Below are 23,780 nucleotides of genomic sequence, written 5' to 3'. Positions count from 1 at the left end.
CAATGATCAGATTCATATATGTTAAGGGCCTCTATTTGGTTGGCGCTTTAGATTATAGGCTTGAACTCCCACATTCTCTATTTGTTTATTTAAATAAGCATTTTAAATGCAAATTTGTCAGTCTGCTAATGCTTCTGCTTTGCTTGAAATCATTTATACATGCAAATAAATGTGTCCTTACCAAGGCTTTCATTTAGCTATTATGAAATGAATGTAATCTTTATTTTGGTAGGTATATTTTTGGTGTTTTTTTGTTTGTTGTTTCTCTTGCATGAACTGACCAGCAATATACCTATCACACATGCAGGCTTAGTTAATAGAAAATTCACAAAGGGATTTGCTTGCCAAAATAGAAAATAAATACACTAGCAAATTCTGCCAGTACTTTCTCTAATACATTTACATCTTGATGTATCACTCTTTTTTCAAAAGAAAACTTAAGCTTTTTTAGACTAAAACAAGGCTGCTTTCGTATTATATATGTTATACTATATATAGAAATTTTCATATTATATATGTTATGTGTTTCTGAGGTGTGATTTTTACTCTTGGCAAAATCCCTTTGGGACACTTGTCCACCCTTAGTTTGTTTCAGCTTAAAAGGAAAAAGCGCCTCCAAGAATAAATTACCTATATTAATAATGAATGTTTTAAAATAATAAAATGGTTTTGTTTTTTCAATCTTTGTGCTAGGTGCTAAGGCATAACAGCTTCTCAGCATAATCACTGAACAAACAATTTTTAACACTAACATTCAGCTGGATTCTACCTCACACATTCTGCCTCAATGGAAGCGTTCGAATCTTATCTTTCTATACATGTGGTTCAGTGTAATGGTGAAATGTGTCATAAAAGCATTACCATGCTATTACTATTGGTATCTAAAATTTGTACAGAAATAGTGATATGGCTAAGCCACTAAAAGCTTAATATCTACAGTCTAGACCAGTGGCTTTCAAATTATTTTTAAAGCAATAAAACACTTTTTTTAGTATAAAGACATTATCTGGTTTCAAGAGTTAGGAAGCTGAGAGCAGGAAGCTGAGAGCAGGGTTTTTTTCCTTTAATTTAACAGACTGTTATAGCATACACAGTTTAATTAGACTTATTCCTGTTCATCACCACACCTAGATCCTGTGAGGAGAAAAAAATACCATATTCAGCCTGATAATACCAGGAATTTTTAATACAGCTTCCTGGAAGGGGTAAAGACACAGTGATGCATTGATGGAAGAGGAGGTGGGAGTGAGGATTGTGGGTACGTTCACCCTTCTGTCCCCAGGAGTGCCAAGTCAGGGTAGGTTTGCAAATGCATGAGTCACTTCCAGTATAGACCAGGAAGAGAGACAAATAGTGCTTCTTTTATTGCGCTAACTAGACATTGCAATGGCATTTAATGGAAATGGCTGAGTTTTGATGAGGCAAATCCATGCAAAAATAACAAACAACCTTTGAATTAGTACATTCAAACCAATCACTCTCATAAAACTGAAAATGCCTAAATTCAAACCACAGAATTTCGAGGATAATCTAGCCACTACCATTATAAGGCAGCTTTTAGCTTTGTAATGACCCAGGCACTATAAAGAGAAATTTTCTTTCATACTTCTATCCATATACCAGCAAGTTTATCACATAAACCACATAAAATACAGGTTAAGGCAGTGTTGATTTAGGTGCCTTTAGAAGAGGACGCTGGGGGTCAGCTGTGTACCACAGTCAGCACTCTGCATTCTGCAACATTCCAGCTACCAAACTTGTAATTCTGATGATCAGAGTTTGGAAAGCACGTCTACAATTTATCATTTTTAATAGATCCTACACTAAAAATTCATTTATGTTGAATCCTGGTTTCTTCAAATGCAAAGTTAAAAAATACACATATACACACACACATATATGTATGTAATATATACATATATATGTGTATATATGCATATATATGTATTATATATGTATGTATTTATGTATTATATATTCACATACATAATTTTGTTTTGTCTTTATTAGCTACCTTAATGATTTAGATAGAATAACAGCATCTGGGTATGTGCCAAATGAACAAGATGTTCTCCATTCTCGAGTGAAAACAACTGGAATCATTGAAACTCAATTCTCCTTTAAAGACTTACACTTCAGGTATGATCAAAGATCTTTTCTAACTGTGGACAGAAGTATGCATCAGGCTTAATATTCCCTCATGGAGAAAAGCTCTAGCCCATGTTCAGGTTCAATAATTCTTGGATGTACTCACTAGCTCCAGTTTACCTTCAGTACCACCGTCCTTTACTGTCCTCCTATAGCCTCTCACCCCAACCTCTCATCCTGAGCCTCATCCCTCCTTCCAGGCTAAAATGCTTCTGGCTTGAGCAGGTAGGGGCTAGATTTTACTTTCCTCATTTTTAAAACTGGCACTGTACTTTGGGGGAAAAAAAAGAAAATGTATTTAAATAATATACAAGAAATGGGTGCCAGGAATCCTATTTCCTTTGCCTTTCTATTTTCCTATTTGCTTGAAATATTCCTATTACATCTGTTTCCTTAATTTTAAAAAATGCAAATTACCAAGAAGAGAATTATTTGAATATGATACTATTTACTGCAATATCAAGGCATATTTTATAACCATGTTTTGAGTATGAAAATGAATCATTATTTTCATTGCTGTTGTATTATCGAGAGCTTCCTAGAAATTCTACTGCAAAATCACTCATTTACTATAACAAGAAATGGAAACCCATACTATAATGTTAGAAAATATCCCTTAATATTTAAATACTTTTTGAATGGATTGTGCACACTATGGAATATTAAACATTAATAGCAGGTTCTAGTTGTATTGTTTAGTAATGACAAAAATCAATAAAAATATAACTAATAAGATTATTCATACATCTAATAATGACAATAATCTTAAAGAGTAAAAAACTGGAGATAGAGTGGCATGAATTATTCATATCCATTTGTGAGGAAAAAGAAAATGGTAATTAATCAACATCATAAATTTATTTTAGTAAGATAAAAGCTTCAAATATTTTAAAGTATGTGTTATATACAATATCTAAGTAGAATACCTATTATGTAGATAGTATATTTTCAACTAATACAGAAAAAAACTCTTCAAAATTCCTATCTAAATTTTAGGCCTACAAATAGTTAATTTTCTGAAAGATGAGCCAAAGATTAAACCAGGGTAAAGGGACTGCACCGATTGGGATCAACATCCTGTCTTGGCCAATGCAGGAAAAGTTTGTCATCAGTCCTGGCTTCACTATTGTATAGTTCTTTTTGGCAACTACTTTTTCAGACTCCTCATCTTTGATCCAGTTTCTGGGTTTTCCTCTGGGGCCTTGAGTTCAGTTGTTTCTCCCCTTCTGCCCCTCCCACCCCAGTGAAAGCATTTTTGACACTGTCCCTTTTCTCTCTTACTCTCCTTTCTTTTCTCCAGATGTCTCACTGAAACAGACTAGAACTAAGTGTGGGCCTTGACCAAAGTTCCAATTCCAGATTATCTAATAATTAGCAGTAGGAGTTAAGAAGCACAGTTAACCTTTTCTTTACTTGCTTACCTAATGAGTTTGTTGTAAAGATTAGATGAAGTAAAGTCCTAGCAGAGAGTTATAACTTGATGTAGCTTACCTTTCATAAGCCAGTACAACTCTCTGGGTCCTAGATTGTCTGGACCATAAACCGATTTTGACAATTAATGCTACCCATTGAATACCTAAAAGTTCAGCATCCGAGTCACTCCCTACAACACCAACCAATTTGCTATTGTCTCAAAAATGATCACTCTAAAAAGTTATCTTGTTTATATATCTGTTCTTTAACATTTCAAGCCTTTGCACTTGCTAGTCTCTTTGCCTAAAGTGCTCTGCCCCTGAATCTGCAAGAAACACCTCCTTCTTATCATTAAGCTCTGAAATCAAATGCATCTCCTCATGGAGGTATAACCATCTTATCTATGTACCATCCATGCTTACCCCTGTTGCTATACAACCTGCAGCATGCTAATAATTGTTTAACAGCAGGGTTTCTGAGGCAGTAAAGCAATGGAGGGCTCGTTGACTTGTAGCTCTTGATTTTTCTGGTGCAAATAACCCCACCATAGCCAATTTCAGTCAACCAAGGTGATGTCACTAAATGCAGAGTTGAGGAGAAATGCAGATAAACAGCTCTCACTAACTAAGCCAGGGTGAGCCATAGTCACTACAATATTGTTACATCACACTGCTTTCCTTTTTTTAAGAAAAAATTATCAATATATGAGATTGTCTTCTTTATTAGTTTTCTCTTTTTGTTTCTGTTTCTGTCTCATATGCCCCTGAGTTCCCGGACGCTAGGGGCCATGTTTATTTATAGCTGTACCTCCAGTGCTTATCATAGTGGCTAGCACAGAGTAAGAATGCAGGGAATTTTTGCTGAATGAGTAAAGGCACTATGCCAAGCACTGTATGTACACAATCTTTATACTTACACAGTAGCATCACGAGCTAAGTATTGCTATCCATACTCAGGATAAACAATCTTGGTTATCCTGAGGCTAACTGGATAGCCTCAAAAACTGGAGGCTAAACTGAGATAAAAGATTTCCCCTAAGGTCTTTCACAGAAGTGCTAGAGATGGAATTAAAATGCATATCTTTCCGTCTTCAAAGACCACACTCCTTACACTGTATGGCACTAGTTAGTTGTTAGATAAATTGGGGTGAAAACCATTCTTTTTCTGTAGAGTGTTTTTTTCAGTGTTGTTGATTTATAATCTCTTTCAGAGAGAAGGCGGAGGGAGGGTAAAATGACAGCCTCTTGGGGAAATATCTTTTAAGTTGGAGGGTCCTGTGGTCCTTTATAAGTCAGTGCTTCTAAAAGCAGGGTACAAGACGACTGTCAAACACATAAACCCTCAGAACATCATGGTCATTTTCTGAGACATCTATTTCACTCTGAACCAAGTAATATAAACAATCAAAATTTTGAAACAATTATGAATATGTGATGGTTAATACTATCAACTTAATTGGATTGAAGGATACAAAGTATTGATCCTGGGTGTGTCTCTGAGGGTGTTACCAAAGGAGATTAACATTTGAGTCAGTGGGCTGGGAAAGGCTGACCCACCCTTAATCAGGGTGGGCACAATCTAATCAGCTGCCAGTGCGGCTAGAATATAGGCAAGCAAAAAAATGCGAAAAGACAGACTGGCCTAGCCTCCCAGCCTACATCTTTCTCCTGCGTCAGCGCCCCTCAGCTGGTACTGCCACCACATCAGCCGCCCTCCCAGAGATAGAAAGACGTAGGCTGGGAGGCTAGGCCAGCCTCTCTTTTCACATTTTTCTGCTTGCTTATATTCTAGCTGTGCTGGCAGCCGATTAGCTTGTGCCCATCCAGATTGAGGGTGGGTCAGCCTTTCCCAGCCCACTGACTCAAATGTTAATCTCCTTTGGCAACACCCTCACAGACACACCCAGGATCAATACTTTGTATCCTTCAATCCAGTCAAGTTGGCACTCAGTATTAATCATCACAGAGTAGAATATAACATTTGCATTAACGTTTAAAATAAAATATTAATTTTAAAATACATTTTTTTCTTACAATAGGACTCTTCAGTTTAGACCTCCAGATCCCCTTTGGTACATAGTCATTTTCCTCTGTCCTTTTGTAGTTTTGTGGTTTATCTTGTGAAGCACTATCTTAAGTCATATACGAAGGTGAGCTATTTTGCTTTCGCATATTATTGATCCTTATGAAGCAATGAGGAGAGTTTTGCTAACTCTCTATTACAGTATCAATGCTAAAATGTAAGGTGTTTGTGAACTGAATTGTGAAACCAAGCTAGAAATTATTTTTATATAATATTCTCTTGGCTGGGCATGGGGGCTCACACCTGTAATCCCAGCACTTTGAGAGGCCGAGGCGGGTGGATCACTTGAGGTCAGCCTGGCCAACATGGTGAAACCCCTTCTCTACTAAAAATACAAACATTAGCCAGGCATGGTGGCACGCCCTGGTAATCCCAGCTCTGCAGGAGGCTGAGGCAGGAGAATCACTTAAATTCAAAAGGTGGCAGTTGCAGTGAGCCAAGATCACGCCACTGCACTCCAGCCTGGGTGACAGAGCAAGACTGTCTCAAAAAAAGGAAAAAAAAAAAAGAACATTCTCTTTACTGTGCAACTACCACCTCTTTGCTGTATACTAAAACAGGTTTCAAGATTTTTTGTTTTCTTAAGAGCATTTGATTTTCCTCTGACTCAAGACAACGTTATTAAAGGCATTTTCAATGAGGAAGAGGTTAGAAGATATAGTACTTCCTTACTCCAATGCAAGGAATTTTTCTAAAAACAAGTCTTTATTTAAACAATACAATTTGGAAATATTTAAATTTTGTTACAAAATATTTTAAAATTTTTCTTGAGGAGCTATTTAAAATTATTTAAATACAGTTTTAAGTTTAGCTAGAGCAATTAAGATAGATTAATCCTTTAATCAATTCTCACCGTTAAATAGTTTTCTTTCAAGTGCTACATAGGATAGTCCAAAAGTGCACAGGGTTTTGGAGTGTACAATTCTGTAGTATTTCAAAATAGATGCATAAAAGTAATGTACCTTCCCACTTTATTTCAGCAAGTACCCAGGTATTAAAATATATTACATTAGCATTGATTTGTATTCACATAGCATAAGACATCTTATGACTATTTAAAACCAAAGGCTCAATTTACATATTAAATTAGAGAACTCTAAACTTTTACATAGGAACACCAAAATGAAAAATTATCTCTGCCAATGTACTGGAACATAATTGTGTATCATCTAATTCAATGGCAATTACTGTAGAGTTCTTATCAAACCAGAACTGCAGCTGTCAAACTGATAAATTATCTTTATAGACATTAATATACTATGTAAGTGGAAAATGCGGAGCAAATGTAAGCCCTCCTATTGTTACAGAATAATTCCTCAGAACAAATAACTTAGACATGTATTTACAGGGATTTAGCAAACAATTACAGAGAAAAAAACTTTCTCCCTAATTTTTCCATGATGGAAAAACAGAATTGAAAGGACCTGAAACTATATGGGAGCTAAGGAAAAAAGGTTAACAACTATTACAACACAGAGCTTTAGATTTCATAAATTACCACAACTGTTTATAAGAACATTTGAGCAGATCTATGATATAAAAGAAACTACAGTTTTCCTGAGATATGATGTTGAATCGTGTATATTGTGGTCATTTGTGTGGCATATGCATCATCTCAGATTACAAGTGAATCTGGCTGTCCACACAGCAGCTACATTTCAATTTGGCTTTGCTAGTCTTTATAAGATCTCATAGAACAATAACTCATATATACTATATATTTGTTTCAGGCATGTTTATGATTAGTATTACCAAAATAATAAGTTATAAAATATGTCTAATTGATTCTAGTGACAGAACTTATTTTAATGGCTTTATGAATTACATTATTAAATAATCAGAGAATTATTTGAAGTTTCAAATGCACACAACACACATTTAGTAGAAAGTGTATAATGGTATTAATGATTCTGATGATTTGGAGACCTTGGCTCCCTTACAGTTATAAATCCTTTTGAGTCTGATTTTTAATCATGAGGATTTAAGAGATTTAGTAAGACGTCTGTGCACATCCTTCCTGTCTGCAAGTATCTACCCTTCTCTATTTTCAAGACCAGAAACAAGGGAAAGGTTGGTTAGACCATTTGCTATGGGTGTGTAGTGAAGACACAGATCCACTTGGTCTCATATGTAACCATGATGAAAAATTATAACAACTGTGATAGAGACTAACATCTTGAATAAATCCCATTCAATAGAATACCTTAAAATAAATTCCTACTCAGATTGGGTTTTATTTTTATGTCATCAAATACATAGTAGAGAATGTCAGAAAGTGATTTTTCAAAGATAAGTATATGCTTATAGGATAAGCAAAGACATCTAAAAAATTAGCTGCAGTAGCGTTGTTGATTTTTAGCTACTCTAGATTATATACTAATTTTACAAGAATTATAAGGGGCAGATTATATTATAATCTATTCTGATATGAAATGTGAATAATCTCATGTGTTCCAATATTTACCCAACTGTTTAACATAAACCATAAACCTCAAAGCTTTGCTAACCGCTTACTAGAACTATAAAACACAAATATTTAGTCAACTGTTTAATATAAAGCCATAAAAATCTGATGGTTTGCCCTGTATTAATGCCTTGGGCAATTTAACAAATAATCAGTATTCCACTTTCACTTTAAAAGACTAGCCTATCAATTTTCAGCTTCATCATAAATTTTAGTTATTTAAATTTTTTTAACTTTAAGAATTCCAACCAATGTCAGACTTAATAACAAAATACATATTATCCCTCCTTAAAAAAACTAAATAAATAAGACCAAAAAACCCCACACAAAATCCCAAATGAGGACTGTAAGTCCCATGTAACATCATGGTAGTTAAGATTTATTATTTTATTCAGAGAGTTGAGAGTATTCAAGCATGTCCATTTCCCTCATTAATAATCTACTGTATTTGACCAATCCAAAACTCCAGGTAGCAAATATACATGTTTTCTCTGATTTTAATTTTGTCTCTCACAGAATGGTCACAATGAAGCTTTTTGTTTTGTTTTGATGTTTATACATAAGGGAGAATATTTCTTCAGCCAAAAAATATAAGCAATTACTTCACTTTGGGGATCTTCAAAATGTTTTCACAGGTAGTAATACTTTACAATTCCATAAAATAAGGACTAAATTAAAATTTAGGGGAAAAGCTAAAACTGAAGAGAGAAGTATGAAAAATAAATGACTACAATATTAGCAAAACAAAATGTCACTATTCTTAGAGCTAACATAGTGTCCAAGAGAATCAATACAAAAACAAAACTCTGGCTATTGGTCTGATTTGCTAATGAGCATTTCAGTTCAATAAGAGCAGATGGCATTAGAGAAATGATCAATGCTCCCTGGACCTATGTCTCCTACGTCAATCTGCACACACACACAAATATTGTTTATCAAATGAGTCATAAAATGAGAAGATTATATGCATTCAACCTAAGATAGACTTCCCATTTTATCTATATGAACAAAATGCTAAGACTGAGCAATCTTTGTCCTCTCTTCCTTGGGAGAAAGCTAAGCCAATTAAAACATGTTTATTAGAAGCTGCATGATATGCAGAAAGAGCACTAGGCTATAAGGGTCATAGTGCATCAGTTCTATCCTTTATTAATTGTGAGTTTAGGAACAAACCACCTTAGCCTCTCAAAGGCCAGTTTCTTCACTTTGGTAAAGAAATGGGTAAATACTATTTTCCCTTCAAAGAATTGTTATGAGAAACAGAAAGCCATGGATTAGAATTTATTTTTCAGGAGAGCACACAATTCCAATGTGACTTTTATTCTACCGTAAGTTATTTTTCCTGCAATTGTTACTTATCACAGTTGTACGTATTTATCAGAAGAGGAGAATAGCTACCTCTTACACCTGTTAACACATCATTAGTAGGCTGCAAAGAAGCTGACTCATCAGAGAAAATTAAGGCATAGCCAATGAGTTTGTTGTTACTCTGATTTTCATCTCAGATGCTTCAGATGTTTCAGATATGGGGAAAAACCATTTGAGGACATTATGTTGTAGAAAATAAATATGTAGGAAGTATATGAGGTTCCTTTTTCTTCCTCCTCCTGGGTAGTTTATGTCCCCCATAGAACCCACAAGTTAGAGTTCCCATATCTTAATAATTCCTACTATTATTTTTGTCACTAAGCCCCCACACACCAAAAACAAAACAAAACTATTAACATGAGAGAAATAAGATGATTTTGCTCTGAGATAAAATATTTGGTCACTATGCAGGAAATCTGAGCAATTACAAAGTCACCTTAAAGAGAGGAGTTTCTCAGACTTTTAAAATGTAAATATAATCTGAATATATAATCTAATTGAAAATGTGACTAAAAGAATACAAATATCAATCGGAATGAAACAGAATGGCACAATTGGGCATAAAAGCAGGGAAAAGGAGACTACAAACAAAGGTTGACAAGACTAATGCAAGTTCTGCTTAGTGGAGAAAACTTACCAGACGCATCCTAGAATTCGATTCCTACAGCACTGCCATCACTGCTGTGGAAATGGCACATTGGGCTCCCTTAGCACAAACACTCCATGACTCTTTGTCCTGGCTCCATGACTGGTTTGTCATTAAGCAAGGGAAAGGGGGATTTTTTCCCCTGAGGTGGGGATTAGAGTGAAAGAGATTAGGACTATGGAAATCCTTGCGAGTTAAAAAGTCCGTGGGTGGGGTTAAGAAGGGTGGTTTCACTTTGAAAAGGCCACCAGGAGTTTAAACCTAGTAATGGATACTCTACCCTCAGGTCCCCCAAATCCGTAAGTTAATCATCATTGTTCAATCACAGTGTCACATTTATTTGCCAAAAAATGATCCACAATATATTCATATATGACCAAATGGAGCCTATATGTACTACATCTGAAACACATTAGGTGATTATCTTCATTAAAAGAAAAGAACGAAACCTCCCAGAGGAAGGGAGTTTAAATTTTTTGCCCAGTGACCTGTTTGACAACATAAAACTACTGCCTGGTCTGGGAGAAGGATAGACTGCACAGTGAAGATAATTTCTGTCCACTAGTGAGGGTTTGAGCGCTAACTGCAGGCACTAGTACTAGTTGTGCACCTCTGTTCTAAGTAAACAGACTTATATTTAGCAAGTTAACAACTTTCACAGCATAGCTGTCATAGCCACAGAACCTATTGAACCTATCATGGTGCCACGTACATAGCAGCCTCAACAAATATTAGTTGAAATATAATTCTTAGGCAATTTGCTTAAGGGGTCCTCTGAAAAAACAAGAATGCTAAATCTACCTCCTTGTAAGTTCCTGAAGAGGTTTAAACGAGTTCACTGCTGTAAGGTGCTTATATGCCCGACAAATAGTAAACTCTTATTGGGTGTGTTAAATTAAGATTAATCCATTACAACTGGTGATGTGGAACATGAAAGTCATGATCTCAACGATTTCTAGTTCCACCACATTTTATAGTTTAAATGTAATTTATACTTTAAAAGTAATTTCAACAAAGAAATAAATAAAACTCCAGTTTATGAAGTCTGAAAAAAAACTACGGTATTTTGTGGATTAACAAAACAGTTGATGAACAATTTAAATATCTGAATGCATATTTATTATCCTTGTTTCTGTAAGACTGTCATTTAATTTTTTAACATTAAATGCATTGGTTAATTTTCACATAATATAACCGTAAAGTCAAAATTTGGTCCCCTTCCTCCATTTATTTTGCAAGTCTGAAACTGTAATTTGGTAATTAGTAGCACATATAATATTCTTTATCAACACCAAATTTAAATTTCCACACTATTAACTATCGAACGCTTAACCATTATCTTCAATATTGTGAGCAACTTCTCTTTTAGTCTACTGCTTAATGGAGTGATTTTGCATTGGTATATTATTTGGGGAATATTAGTTCTATATATCTTTACTTGGTTCATATATGAAATGTGAAGTATAATATATTGTACTTTGATTATTTTCAATAAGCAGATCGGTTGACATTTATTACTCCAAGTATAACTATTACCCTTGAAGTCTGTACAACTTGGATGCTTTTTGGTACTTAATACCTTGAGTTTAAACTATTATGATAGCCCCATAATTTATTTCTTTGCTTCTTATCTCTTCCTCATTAAGTCCAACTTCTGGACTCAGATCAAAGTGATCTAACACAACAACAAACAGACAAAAAAAATGTCAATTCCCTATCTGAAAATCACCCATAGTCCTCTATGGTCTGCAATATTAAATCTTCATTTCTCATGTAACGTGAAAGGACCAGCAAATCCACTGCTGGCTGATCATGTGAGGCTCACTCCTGAAGTCCTTTGCTCTTGCTGTTTCCTCTGTCACCTTTGCCTGTAACATTGTTTGACCCAGATATCCAGTTGGCTTAACCCCTCATCTCCTTAGGTTTTTACACTTCTGTCATCTTCTACAGTTTCTGATCACTCCATTTCAAATGACAACCCACCCCCTCCACTTCCTATATGGATATCTGAAGTCTATTTTCATATGGATATTTCCTATTAAGTCTATCTTCAGATATTCATATAGGATATGAATCCACATCAGATATCCTATATGGATATCTGAAGTCTATTTTGAAACATACACACCAATCACTATTACCACCACCACCAGTTTAAAAGCTTAAGGCTGAATCCTTGGTGCCTGGCATATAATAAGTGCTTAGTAATTATTTGTTGAATAAACGATGAATAAGTGGACAAATGGATAATTATTAGACCATATAGCTCGGTGTTTTTACCTTATTCTTTATGTTCCCAAAACTATAAATAACTTGCTTATCCCAAGCATGCTATGTTCTCTCATGCCTTGGTAACTTATACATATTTATAAAAAACATGTGTAAGTTATCAAGGCATGAGAGAACATAGCATGTTTGCTGTGTTTCCTGCCTGTCTATTCAGTTAACATGGAATCTATTCATTTATTTATCAAATATTTTTTGCGTGTCTATTATGTGTTGGGCATGGTGCCAGGAACTAGGAATACAGCAGTTACTAATACAGATAATGTTCCTGACCTCATGAGGCTGTTATTCTACTATGGAGATGATAGATATTGATGATTACCATAAAGGAAAGAAAGTGATGCTATAGAAGGTAAATGGAGGATTGAGAGAGGTGCAATTTACATGGACGCTCCAGGAGGCTTCTTTGTGGAGGAGATATTGATGCTAAGACTTCATAGTTGAGAAAAAAAGCAGGTATGGAAGGAAGAAAGAAATCTTTGTCACAGGAAAAGGAAAGAGACTGTGTGCGAAAGCCCTGAGGCAGCAAACATTAAACAGTTCCTTTGATATAAACCTAACTTTTTGCTGCCTAGCTCCTAGTTTCTAAAATTGAGTCCTCTGTCCACAATGATCTCTCACCAAAATACACAAGTAGAGGAAGGGTTGAGTTTTCAAACACCTTCTCTAAGAGTCACGATCCCTCAGGCTAACTTAAGTCTTCCTATATGCTCACATTTTACCTTGTACATTAGAATATTTTTACATAATATTATAGTAACTTATTTTTTTCTCTACAAGACAGAACGTTCTTTGAAGATACAGACCATATCTTTTCATCTTTGTGCTAGCAGACCTAGCACAGTGTCTAGTACATAGAATGCAAAGAATAATTGTCTGAGTAAACAAATGAATATAGAAAGATGTAAGAAAATAGGCAAGAATCATAGCATCAGAACTATAGTAACTTCCAATCTTCTTGCAGTTTCTTTTCATTCAAGAGAACATGTCTAAACTTTGATCAAAATCTTCTATGGCTAATGAATGTTTTACTAAAACTCGAAACTCTTTTAAATTTCCCAGTTTCTCAAAGTCAGTGTGTAAATCATTTTACTCTAGTTTGCACGGAGACATTTTTAAAAACTGTTTTTTCTCTGTGGTCCTTGAGCAGCCATTTGACCAAATACATTTTATTTTATAATCAATAAAAGTCAAAGGAATACCTTTTGAATGTATGGGATCACCCATTTATACCTCTAAATAACCTCAATGCACATTTTGGAGGATATTTGTAAGATTTATTATTCATTTGATGTTTTCTTAAAGGATGTTTGATGTAGGTGGACAGAGATCTGAGAGAAAGAAGTGGATTCACTGCTTTGAAGGAGTTACATGCATTATATTTTGTGCTGCACTTAGTGCCTATGACATGGTCCTCGTGGAAGATGAAGAAGTGGTAAGTCTAAAAGAAAAACAACAAAGCCAGGGTTAAAAGTAACCTTTGTGCTTTTCAGTAGTACTACCACATTGCCCAACTCCTGAAGGTTTGCCAAAGATTTATGTTAGTTCTAGATCCTTGTTCACGATGCGCAACATTCACATTTTGCAAATAATAATCCTACCCATTCTCATTTCTGATACCTAACAGAATAGAATGCATGAAAGTCTTCACCTGTTCAACAGTATCTGTAATCACAAGTATTTTTCAACAACCTCCATTGTCCTGTTCCTCAACAAAAAAGATATCTTTCAAGAAAAGGTAACCAAGGTGCATCTTAGTATCTGCTTTCCAGAATATACCGGTAAGATTCTTTTCTTTTAGTTTCATAGTAATACATTTTTGTATAAACATATATTTCCTATCTGGATCTTGGCATTTAATACTTATGAGGATGAAGCTTATGATCATTTTTGAGTCTTCTTTATGATCCAAATTGGGGGAAAAAAAAAACTTACAATAAAGAAGAACCCTCTCTACATTGTCTACATTAAAGCAAAACCCTAATAAAATAAACTGGAAGGGGTTAGATGGACCAGGGGTGCTACTCTATAGAATTTATCAAATGACATTGGAACCTGAATTGTCTTCAAAATTATAACAGGAATGCAAATCTTATTCCAAATTGACATTTTTGATGTACTTCCTACTGAAACCTTGTAATGCTATAGTAAGTCTCAGAGGCCCTTCAATATCTGAGTTGTTTCTAGAGATATAGCATGAATGAATTTGAGAATGAATAATGACATCTTCATTTTTTTTCTGGTTTTCTTGGATCCTGGAATTTTAGTGCTAATCCTGTTAGTCAGAGATTGTAAATGTGAAATCCCACAGAACGGCTGTTTCTCCTTCAGAAAGAGTTTTTTTTCTTTTTTTGTAAATAGTTGGATGTTCCATTGGTAATAAAATTACATTTAAAAAATTTATTTTTTTGAGATGGAGTCTCGCTCTGTCGCTTAGGCTGTAGCCTTTGTCTCCTGGGTTCAAATGATTCTCCTGCTTCAGCCTCCCGAGTAGCTGGGACCACTGGTGCATGCCACAACGCCCAGTTAATTTTTGTATTTTCAGTAGTGATGGGGTTTCACCATGTTTGCCAAGGCTGGTCTCGAACTCTTGACCTCAAGTGATCTGTCCACCTTGGCCTACCAAAGTGCTGGGATTACAGGTGTGAGCCATTGCACCTAGCCATTTTTATGATGTAAACAAAATACAAATCCAGTTTTACCACTTAGGTATGTAAGGCTGCCCAGATGTTACTAGGAGCATGGCATTCTGTCAAAACAAATACTTATATTGGTCAATCTACAATTAGGGCTTATATCTTTTTTCTATAATTATAAATATTTATAATATACATTTATCATGTGATTAAATATACTTTTCATATTACAAATAATATTCAAATACATTGACTATTACTAATTAAATATAAACTCATAATTAAAGGTTTTATATTATATAATATAATAGGACTTATTTCTTAGAGCAGTTTCTAGTTTATAGAGAAATGAAATGTTTCAACAGAAAGTATGAAGAGTTCCCACATACTTTCTTTCTCATTCCCTCCTACAGTTTCTCTATTTAGAGAACTGCTTTGGTGTGGTACCATTTGTTAAAATTGATGAATTATATTGATGAATTGGTATTAACACATTTTACATTATCAACTAAAGTCCACTTTTTTTTTTTTTTTTCTTGAGACAGAGTCTTACTCTGTCGCCCAGGTTGGAGTACAGTGGCGCGATCTCAGCTCCCTGCTACATCTGCCTCCTGGGCTCAAGCTATTCTTCTGCCTCAGCCTCCCAACTAGCTGAGACTACAGGCACCCACCATCAGGCTGGCTAATTTTTGTATTTTTAGTAGAGACGGGATTTCACCATGTTGACCAGGCTGGTCTTGAACTCCTGACCTCAGATGATCCACTCACCCTCCCAAAGTGTTAGGATTACAGGCGTGAGCCACTGTGCCCAACCAAGTCCATCATTTAATTAGGGTTCACTCTTTTTATCACACAGTTCTATGTGGTTTGCCAAATGCAGGTCATGTATCCAACATTACAGTATTATACAGAACAGCTTCACTGCCTTAAAAATTCCCTGTGTTCCCCCATTCATGCCTCCTCCCTCCTCACACTCCTGGCAATCACTGATCTTTTTATTGTTTCTATCCTTTTGCCTTTTCCAGAATGTAATATAACTTGAATCATATAACATGTAGCATTTTCTTACTGTCTTTTTTCACTTAGCAATATGCATTTAAGTTTCCTCCATATCTTTTTATGGATTGATAGCTAATTTTTTTATTTCTAAATTAATATTCTGTTCCTTAAATGAACCACAGTTTATCCTTTCAGCTACAGAAGGACATCTTGGTTCCTCCCAATTTTTGGCAATTACGGAAAAAGATGCTATAAACATCCATGTGCAGGCTTCTGTGTAGACATAAGTTTCTAGGTAAATGCCTAAAAGTGTGATTGCTGGATTGCATGGTAAGACTATGTTTAGCTTTGTAAGAAACTGCCAAATTGCCTTTCAAAGTGACTGCACTATTTTGCATTTCCACAAGCAATTAACTCCTATAACTCCACGCACTTACCAGCATTTGGTATTGCCAGTGTTTTGGATTTTAGCCATGTTATACCGCTTTAAAGTTTGTCCCTCATGGAATTTTGCTTCTAGTTACAATAAAGTAGGAAACAAAGCCTTATTTCTTCAGAAAGTTTTTATGCTACTGCTCTATCCTGTGTCAAGTCCCCATGAAGCACATTCTGTTATAAAGCCCATCAACAGGTCATTTTTAGTTGTCCTGTATTTTTTAGCCTACTTGTTTTATGTCTGCCTTTTCTCAACTGATTCATTGTACATCCTGCTATTGGACTAAAGTTTCTCAAGCAGAGCCTTCATCGTACTACTGCTATATAACACATCAGTCAAGAGTACCTCTCTATAGCCTTTTATATCTCATCCTAACTCCTGTTTTGTTAGTAACATAGTCTATAATGTAGCCCATAACATCTGTTCTACTTGATTTCCTACAATTCCTCTACAAAAATCTTTCATTTCTATCAAAGTAGATTATTTAAAGCTCAATCTGTTTCCTGACCCTACCCTCAAGTCTAGCGGTACAATTCTCACTTTCACTTTTTTGCTTGCACTTACTTTTCTCTTCTCTGTTGTAGGTACCTCTCAAAGTCCAGCTCAAATACCATCTCCTCCTGTACCCTACTCATCTACCTTTTCCATTCGTTTTCTCTTTGAGTGTGTATAAAAATACCCACACCCACACCCACAAACACACACACAGTATTTGATGTATATGTAAGTTTGTATCACTCACTTTGTTTTAGAAATATTTTGGGATTTCTTCTGTATTGTGAGCTTTTTTGATGCAAAGTTTACTTTTAGCCACCGGGAGCTCCCAATGGGGTGAGCGTGGTTCCCAGCACCCTGATAATTGAACCTTGCCTTTATGATTTTGCAATACTTAGTATATCAAAGTAAAATCCTAAAACTTACTGATATTATTTATAGTCTATTCTTTGTAACATAACGATTAATCGTTACCTCTTTAAATATTTTGTTTAACAAGGGCCAAATACATTTGAAGATGCAGGAAACTACATCAAGAACCAGTTTCTAGACCTGAATTTAAAAAAAGAAGATAAGGAAATTTATGCCCACATGACCTGTGCTACTGATACCCAAAATGTCAAGTTTGTGTTTGATGCAGTTACAGATATAATAATCAAAGAGAATCTAAAAGACTGTGGGCTTTTCTAATCAACCATTTTCTCTTCCACTCTTGCTCATGTATCCTTTTCAAAATATAAAAGAAAAGGTGCTGTGTGATGTGTTTAGTTTGAATAGACATTAACTTATTTAGACATATAACTAGCATTGTAAAGCAAAAAGTTTTCCCACAAAAAGGTTTATGTATTATCATCTGTATCTGGATAAGTTTAAATTTCTTTGGAACATGGGGAATGGGAGGGCCTTCGATGTCCTTATGTCTAAAAACTGATATATTTTGGTAACTGTAAGAGTACATATCAATGACACTGAATTTTCTTGGAAATAAACTTCTACATGTGGACTATTTTTACTCATAGAATAATGAAGAAATATGCAATAACATTATTTCCATTGGCCAGATTTTGAGAGGCATTCATTTTTGTTGATAATGTAACCATGCCAGTACTGTAGAGACTTTTTTTTTTTTTAAGATACAGGGTCTCCTTGTGTTGCCCAGACTGGAGTACAGTGCCACAATCATAGCTCACTACGGCTTCTAACTCCTTGGCTCAAGTGATCCTCTCACCACAACCTCCTGAGTAACTAGATCTACAGGTGCATGCCACCATGCCCAGCTAAGTTTTTGTTTTTTTGTGAGTTTTTCTTTTTTGTAGTAACAGTGTCTCACTACGTTGCCCAGCCTGGCTTGAACTCCTGGCCTCAGGTGATCCTCTCTTCTTGGCCTCCCAAAGCCCTGGAATTACAGGTTTGAGCCATGGCTCTTGGCCTGGAAAGACTATTGTAAAAGGGCATGAGACATTTATTAGTCAATTACCCTCTGTTAGGCAGCTGCAAGTGAAATGTTCTGTATACACTTCTTTGTTAATAGGAAATTACATTTGCAAAATAAATATATTCAATTTTATCTCCTACACTAGTTTCTTTAAAAAAATCATTAATGCTGAATTTACTCTTAGAGTTGAAAATTTCAATAATTTGTGTTTTTTGCACTAGCCTGGTTGAATAGAGGGGGAAGTGTATGGTCAAATACACAATGTAAGGCTTTATAAGTGAATAACAGTTTTTAATGGAACACCAATTCCCCACATTTTATTCCAGATTGGCATGGAACATTATTACAACTGATGACCACATGGGCTTTGGGATGATAACTCTGGACTTCAAGAGAGAAAAATAATTTAATGTTTTAGCACTCGTATGTTTTGTGTTTTGTGAATAAGAAGTGGGAAGGAAGAACAAGCAGATTTTTAGAAGATAAATGTTGAGCTCCTCCACTGGTACTGTATGGTCCATTCTAACTATCATATTTTATCCTAATGGTCAAAGTCTACTTTTTAAAAAACCAAGTTGGTGCTTTAGAAAGTAAATCATATTATTTATGAATATTACAGGTGATTTTTTTTCTTTTTATAAATTGTCTACCATTTGCAAAACATTCTTTGTTTTTTGTTTTTTTTTTTGAGACAGGTTCTCACTCTCGCTCTCAGACTGGAGAGCAGTGGCCCAATCTCAGCTCACTGAAACGTCTGCCTCCCAGGCTCAAAGGATTCTCTCGCCTCAGCCTCCTGAGTAGCTGAGATTATAGGTATATGCCACTACTGCCCGGCTAGTTTTTGTATTTTTAGTAGAGACAAGGTTTCACTATGTTGGTTAAGCTGGTCTCAAACTCCTAACCTCAAATGATCCGCCCATCTCGGCCTTCCAAAGTGCTGGGATTACAGGCTTGAGCCACTGTTCCTGGCCCTGCAAAACATACTTTTAAAACATGTCTTGGCCAAGTGCAGTGGCTAACGTCTGTAATCCCAGCACTTTGGGAGGCCAAGGCTGGTGGATCACGAGGTCAAGAGATCAAGATCATCCTGGCCAATATGGTGAAATTCTCTCTACTAAAAATACAAAAATTAGCAGGGTGTGGTGGCGTGCACCTGTAGTCCCAGCTACTCGGGAGGCTGATATAGGAGAATTACTTGAACCCTGGAGGCGGAGGTTGCGGTGAACTGAAATCACGCCACTGCACTCCAGCATGGGCAACAGAGTGAGATTCCATCTCAAAAAAAAAAAGTATGTCTCACTATCATTTATCCTTCTATACTTCTGGAAAATAATATATAGCCAGAATATTAGGTCAGCTTATTAGATTTATAATGACTCTTTAAAAATATTTAATTAAATTCTTATAAGCTAGGTGAGTTACAGGGAATATAAGTTAAACAATTTGCCAACCTGTGGTTTAGGTGGATTTAGATAATTCTGTCTCTCGGTGTTGCTACTTCATTTTTCTATGACATGTTTTCCTTCTAAACACATAAAGATAATCATAACTCATTGAATAATCTTCACTAAAGTGCCTGTGGCTTTTTTCCCCAAAAACACAAAGCAATTATCAACAAATACAGTCAAATTTTTAAAATTATATTAAAAAATTAATTTGAAATTCCAAGATATCAAGCACACATGAAAAAAAGCATGAGCAATCATTTAGTTCAGGCATTCCATAAAGTTTTCTAGCTGAGAATCACCATCTGTATGACAACCATCCAACAGTTTGTTGGAGACGTTCAATACTATGAGATTTTAAATAAATATTACTATATTTGATTCATTGCTTTGTCTTTCCTCCCTTCCCACTCTACTTCAACCTGTTCTCTTCCGTAAGTGTGAAGAGACTCTTCCATGAAGGAAAATATATCATTTGAAATGTTACTGACTTAAGTTTAGGATTCACTTTTTAGACAATGTAGGTGGAAAAGGTGGGGTCAGAAATGGTTCAATTTGCCTTTCAAAAGTACATACCTCGTGATCTGTCCACCTCAGCCTCCCAAAGTGCTGGGATTACAGGTGTGAACCACCACATATCTACTAAAAATACAAAAATTAGCTGGGTGTGGTGGTGCATGCCCATAGTCCCAGCTGCTTGGGAGGCTGAGGCAGGAGAATCACTTGAACCTGGAAGGTGGAGCTTGCAGTGAGCAGAGATTATGCAACTGCACTCCCTCCAGCCTGGCGACAAAGCGAGACTCCTTCTCAAACAAACAAAGTACATAACTCATTTTGCCCTGTGCACAAAGTGACAGGCATAAAATATTTATTTCTAAAATATTGTTCTCTGAGAACACTAAACAGTATGTTAAATGACCAAAATGAAAATGGAACTTATCTTGACTTATTATTTTTAAAAAGAAAACTGTTAAATTCCTCCCAATATTATGATTTAGCTTAAAGAAGTTGTCTTCATCATTGCAAATATTGCCATGCTAAACAATGAATTCTAATTAAGAAAAGAAAATTTTTAGTAAAGAAAAAAATTAAATAGATGTTTGTATTAATTCTTTAATGATTGCAACCTTTAAAATTTAATTATTTCAGTTTTCACTTTCAAAAGTTTAATATAAAAAAAGTTAGAATAGAAACACAGCATTTGGGGCTAGTTTTTAAATATAACAAAATAAAATAAGGACAAGTTTGCTTCTACCCTGAAGAAACTTCCACTGAGAACAGTAATGTTGGTTAAAAGAAAAACATGTATTTCAAGCTGAAGCTCAGGCTTCTGTCTGCGCAGTCAGTGCACTTGCTTTTTGTGGTTGCCGCTCAGTCACATGCTCAAACAAACAAACAAACAAAATGAATGCCACTCAAACTCGCTCAAACATGATTATAATGCCAACACACTGCACTACCTCAGAAACAAGATGTGGGCTTGTCTACAATGGGGTCATTACCAACCAACCCTCACAGTGATTTTCCAGAAGCATCAACTGGCCAATAGGTTAGGCTTTGCATCCTGGACTAGTGACTAAAGAGTTAAATAAAGATTTACTTTTGTGTCAAAATATGGAAGTGGCTGGGAGTGGTGGCTCACGCGTGCAATCCCAGTACTTTGGGGGGCTGAGGTGGTCAGATAACCTGAGATCAGGAGTTCCAGACCAGCCTGGCCAATACGGCAAAACACCGTCTCTACTAAAAATACAAAAACATTAGTCGGTCATGGTGACGCACATCTGTAATTCCAGCTACTTAGGAGGCTGAGGCAGGAAAATCGCTTGAACCCTGGAGGTGGAGGTTGCGGTAAGTCAAGATTGCGTCACTGCACTCAAGCCTGGGTGACCAAGTGAGACTCTGTCTCAAAAAAAAAAAAAAAATATATATATATATATACACACACACACACACACACACACACACATACACACACACACATGTTATGGAAGTAATCAACTCCACAAAGATACTGTACAGAAAAGGGGTTTCAAATTCTGTGGAATTGCCGACATTGATTATGAATATCCAATATCCTGTTGGTTAAAAAAATTATGAACAAATATACTCTTAATAATAGACTTAATAATAGTCTTATTAAAATATCACATAAATGGGCAAACTATTTTCTCAGGCCATAGGCCTGCCCTAATACAAATTTCCTACCGGATATATCATCCTATTTAATTACAAAATGTATTTTTAAACACTTGCAGAGAATGACTTAGGCTTGACTTAACCAAATACTTTAGACATGAAGACAAATACATCTTTTGTGTTGATTTATGTGTCTTTACTATGTTATACACTTCAGAATTAGAAGTAGACACATTGGTTAAAATGTATGACTACTAAAAATAGTTATGTTTGTAAGAATTATGGAAGAAACTGAGAATCCTCTATCTTAGAAAAAGAGAAACAACTCTCTGCTTGGGATGGAGTCAATATTAACAAGATAATATTAATATAACCCATTGAAGCCCTCTTTCCATTAATGCCTTTCTGACGTTCTTACAAACCAATCTATAACCACATGGGGGCACACTTACATCACAGGTTTGTCCCTCCAACTATTAAAAACAACACATCTAGATGACCAATAACTTTAGTGAAACAATTAATAAAATCCTGTTAAGAATCATAGTATATTTTTTGCCTTTAACTCAGTAGTATATGATAACATTTTGAAAACATAGTATGTAACATTTTAGTCAAGTTTATTATGAACGAAGCTACTGAAGCTGCTCCGAATCTGTAGAGTGTTATACAGATATAGAGTTCTTTTCACGATCTTGTTACTTTTTTGGTCATTTTCTAACTGCTATTTTAGTCTAAGGAATTATTAATTTTGTAAAGTGTGTCTTTCAATTTATCTGTCTTGTGTTTAAAATCTTGATTTGCTCACAGGGACTAGTAGGAGAAATATAATTTGATGCCTGACAACTGTGTTTTGTGAGTTGTAATCAATTGACTGCTTATTAATGTATATCTTTTCAGCAAATCAAAGTAAAATCCCATTCTGCTAAAACATTAACCATTCCATTATTCTGTTTATTACAACTTTTTCCCAACGACCACTTCACCAAATCAAGAGGAAAATGAATGCTCTATGACATTTTTCTTTATCACCACTGCTGCGGCCAGCACATTTTTCATTAATAATGACACAATTTTTATTTTAAGCCACATTTGTCACACTAGTTAAGTAATAAATAGAGTCAAAAGAAAGAAAAAGGAAATAAAAAGACCCTAATTTAATTCATGGGGGACAGTAATGGCCTTCTAATTATTACACCTTTCAGATAAGGAATAATATATGAGACACAGGCAAAGCCAGTATTTTATGTGAAAGACATTTATATTTTCTAGAGTGGTCAGATTGGAACAAAACCAATCACACAAACGTGATTGAAAAAATTTTTTTCAAAGTATACTGCTCTAAGTTTTCTCCTCTGAAAAAGAAAAATGATCAAGTATTAATCGCATTACAATATCAAAAGTAATGGAGAATATTTATATTGAATATATTAAAAGCCTTAACTGGGAGAAAAGAACTAGATGATTGCACTTAGAGTTAGCATAAGAAAGTCTGTCATATAAAACACCCCATCCTGAATGCCAAAGAAAAAGATGATCTGGGCTATACTCATCTTATTCATTAAAAGTGAATATTTTGTTATACATAAAATATTGGTATACAAGTGTACATTTATATAAAGCACAATGTAGGTGAGATAACTTACCTGCAAAAGAAACAATTTCATTTCCCTAGGAGTTAGAGTCTGTGAGTATGTCAGTCCACCTGAATCCACAAATGCTTAGCCTCTATTCAAGAAATAATCCCTTAACATTTTTATTCCCACATATGGTGTGCGCTACAATGACACA

At 35.3% G+C, this 23,780-nt stretch overlaps 1 protein-coding gene across 1 annotated transcript in view; it reads left to right on the top strand.

Moving 5' to 3' along the window:
• The window catches only part of GNAT3 (G protein subunit alpha transducin 3), a 36,174-nt gene extending 18,047 nt beyond the window's left edge, over window positions 1-18,127 (top strand). Inside the window, exons 4-7 of the mRNA XM_033193621.1 lie at window positions 2,011-2,139; window positions 13,713-13,842; window positions 14,035-14,188; window positions 17,473-18,127. Coding sequence (XP_033049512.1) covers window positions 2,011-2,139; window positions 13,713-13,842; window positions 14,035-14,188; window positions 17,473-17,663 — 604 coding nt within the window. The 3' untranslated portion in view covers window positions 17,664-18,127. The remainder of the gene's footprint in view (window positions 1-2,010; window positions 2,140-13,712; window positions 13,843-14,034; window positions 14,189-17,472) is intronic.
• Window positions 18,128-23,780: the final 5,653 nt, after the last annotated feature.

This window comes from Trachypithecus francoisi, unplaced genomic scaffold (assembly GCF_009764315.1).
Source record: "Trachypithecus francoisi isolate TF-2019V2 unplaced genomic scaffold, Tfra_2.0 Lachesis_group4, whole genome shotgun sequence".
NCBI classification, from domain to species: domain Eukaryota; kingdom Metazoa; phylum Chordata; class Mammalia; order Primates; family Cercopithecidae; genus Trachypithecus; species Trachypithecus francoisi.
The sequence above is the reverse complement of the archived record's forward strand: the minus strand, read 5'-3'. Positions and strand labels throughout refer to the sequence as shown.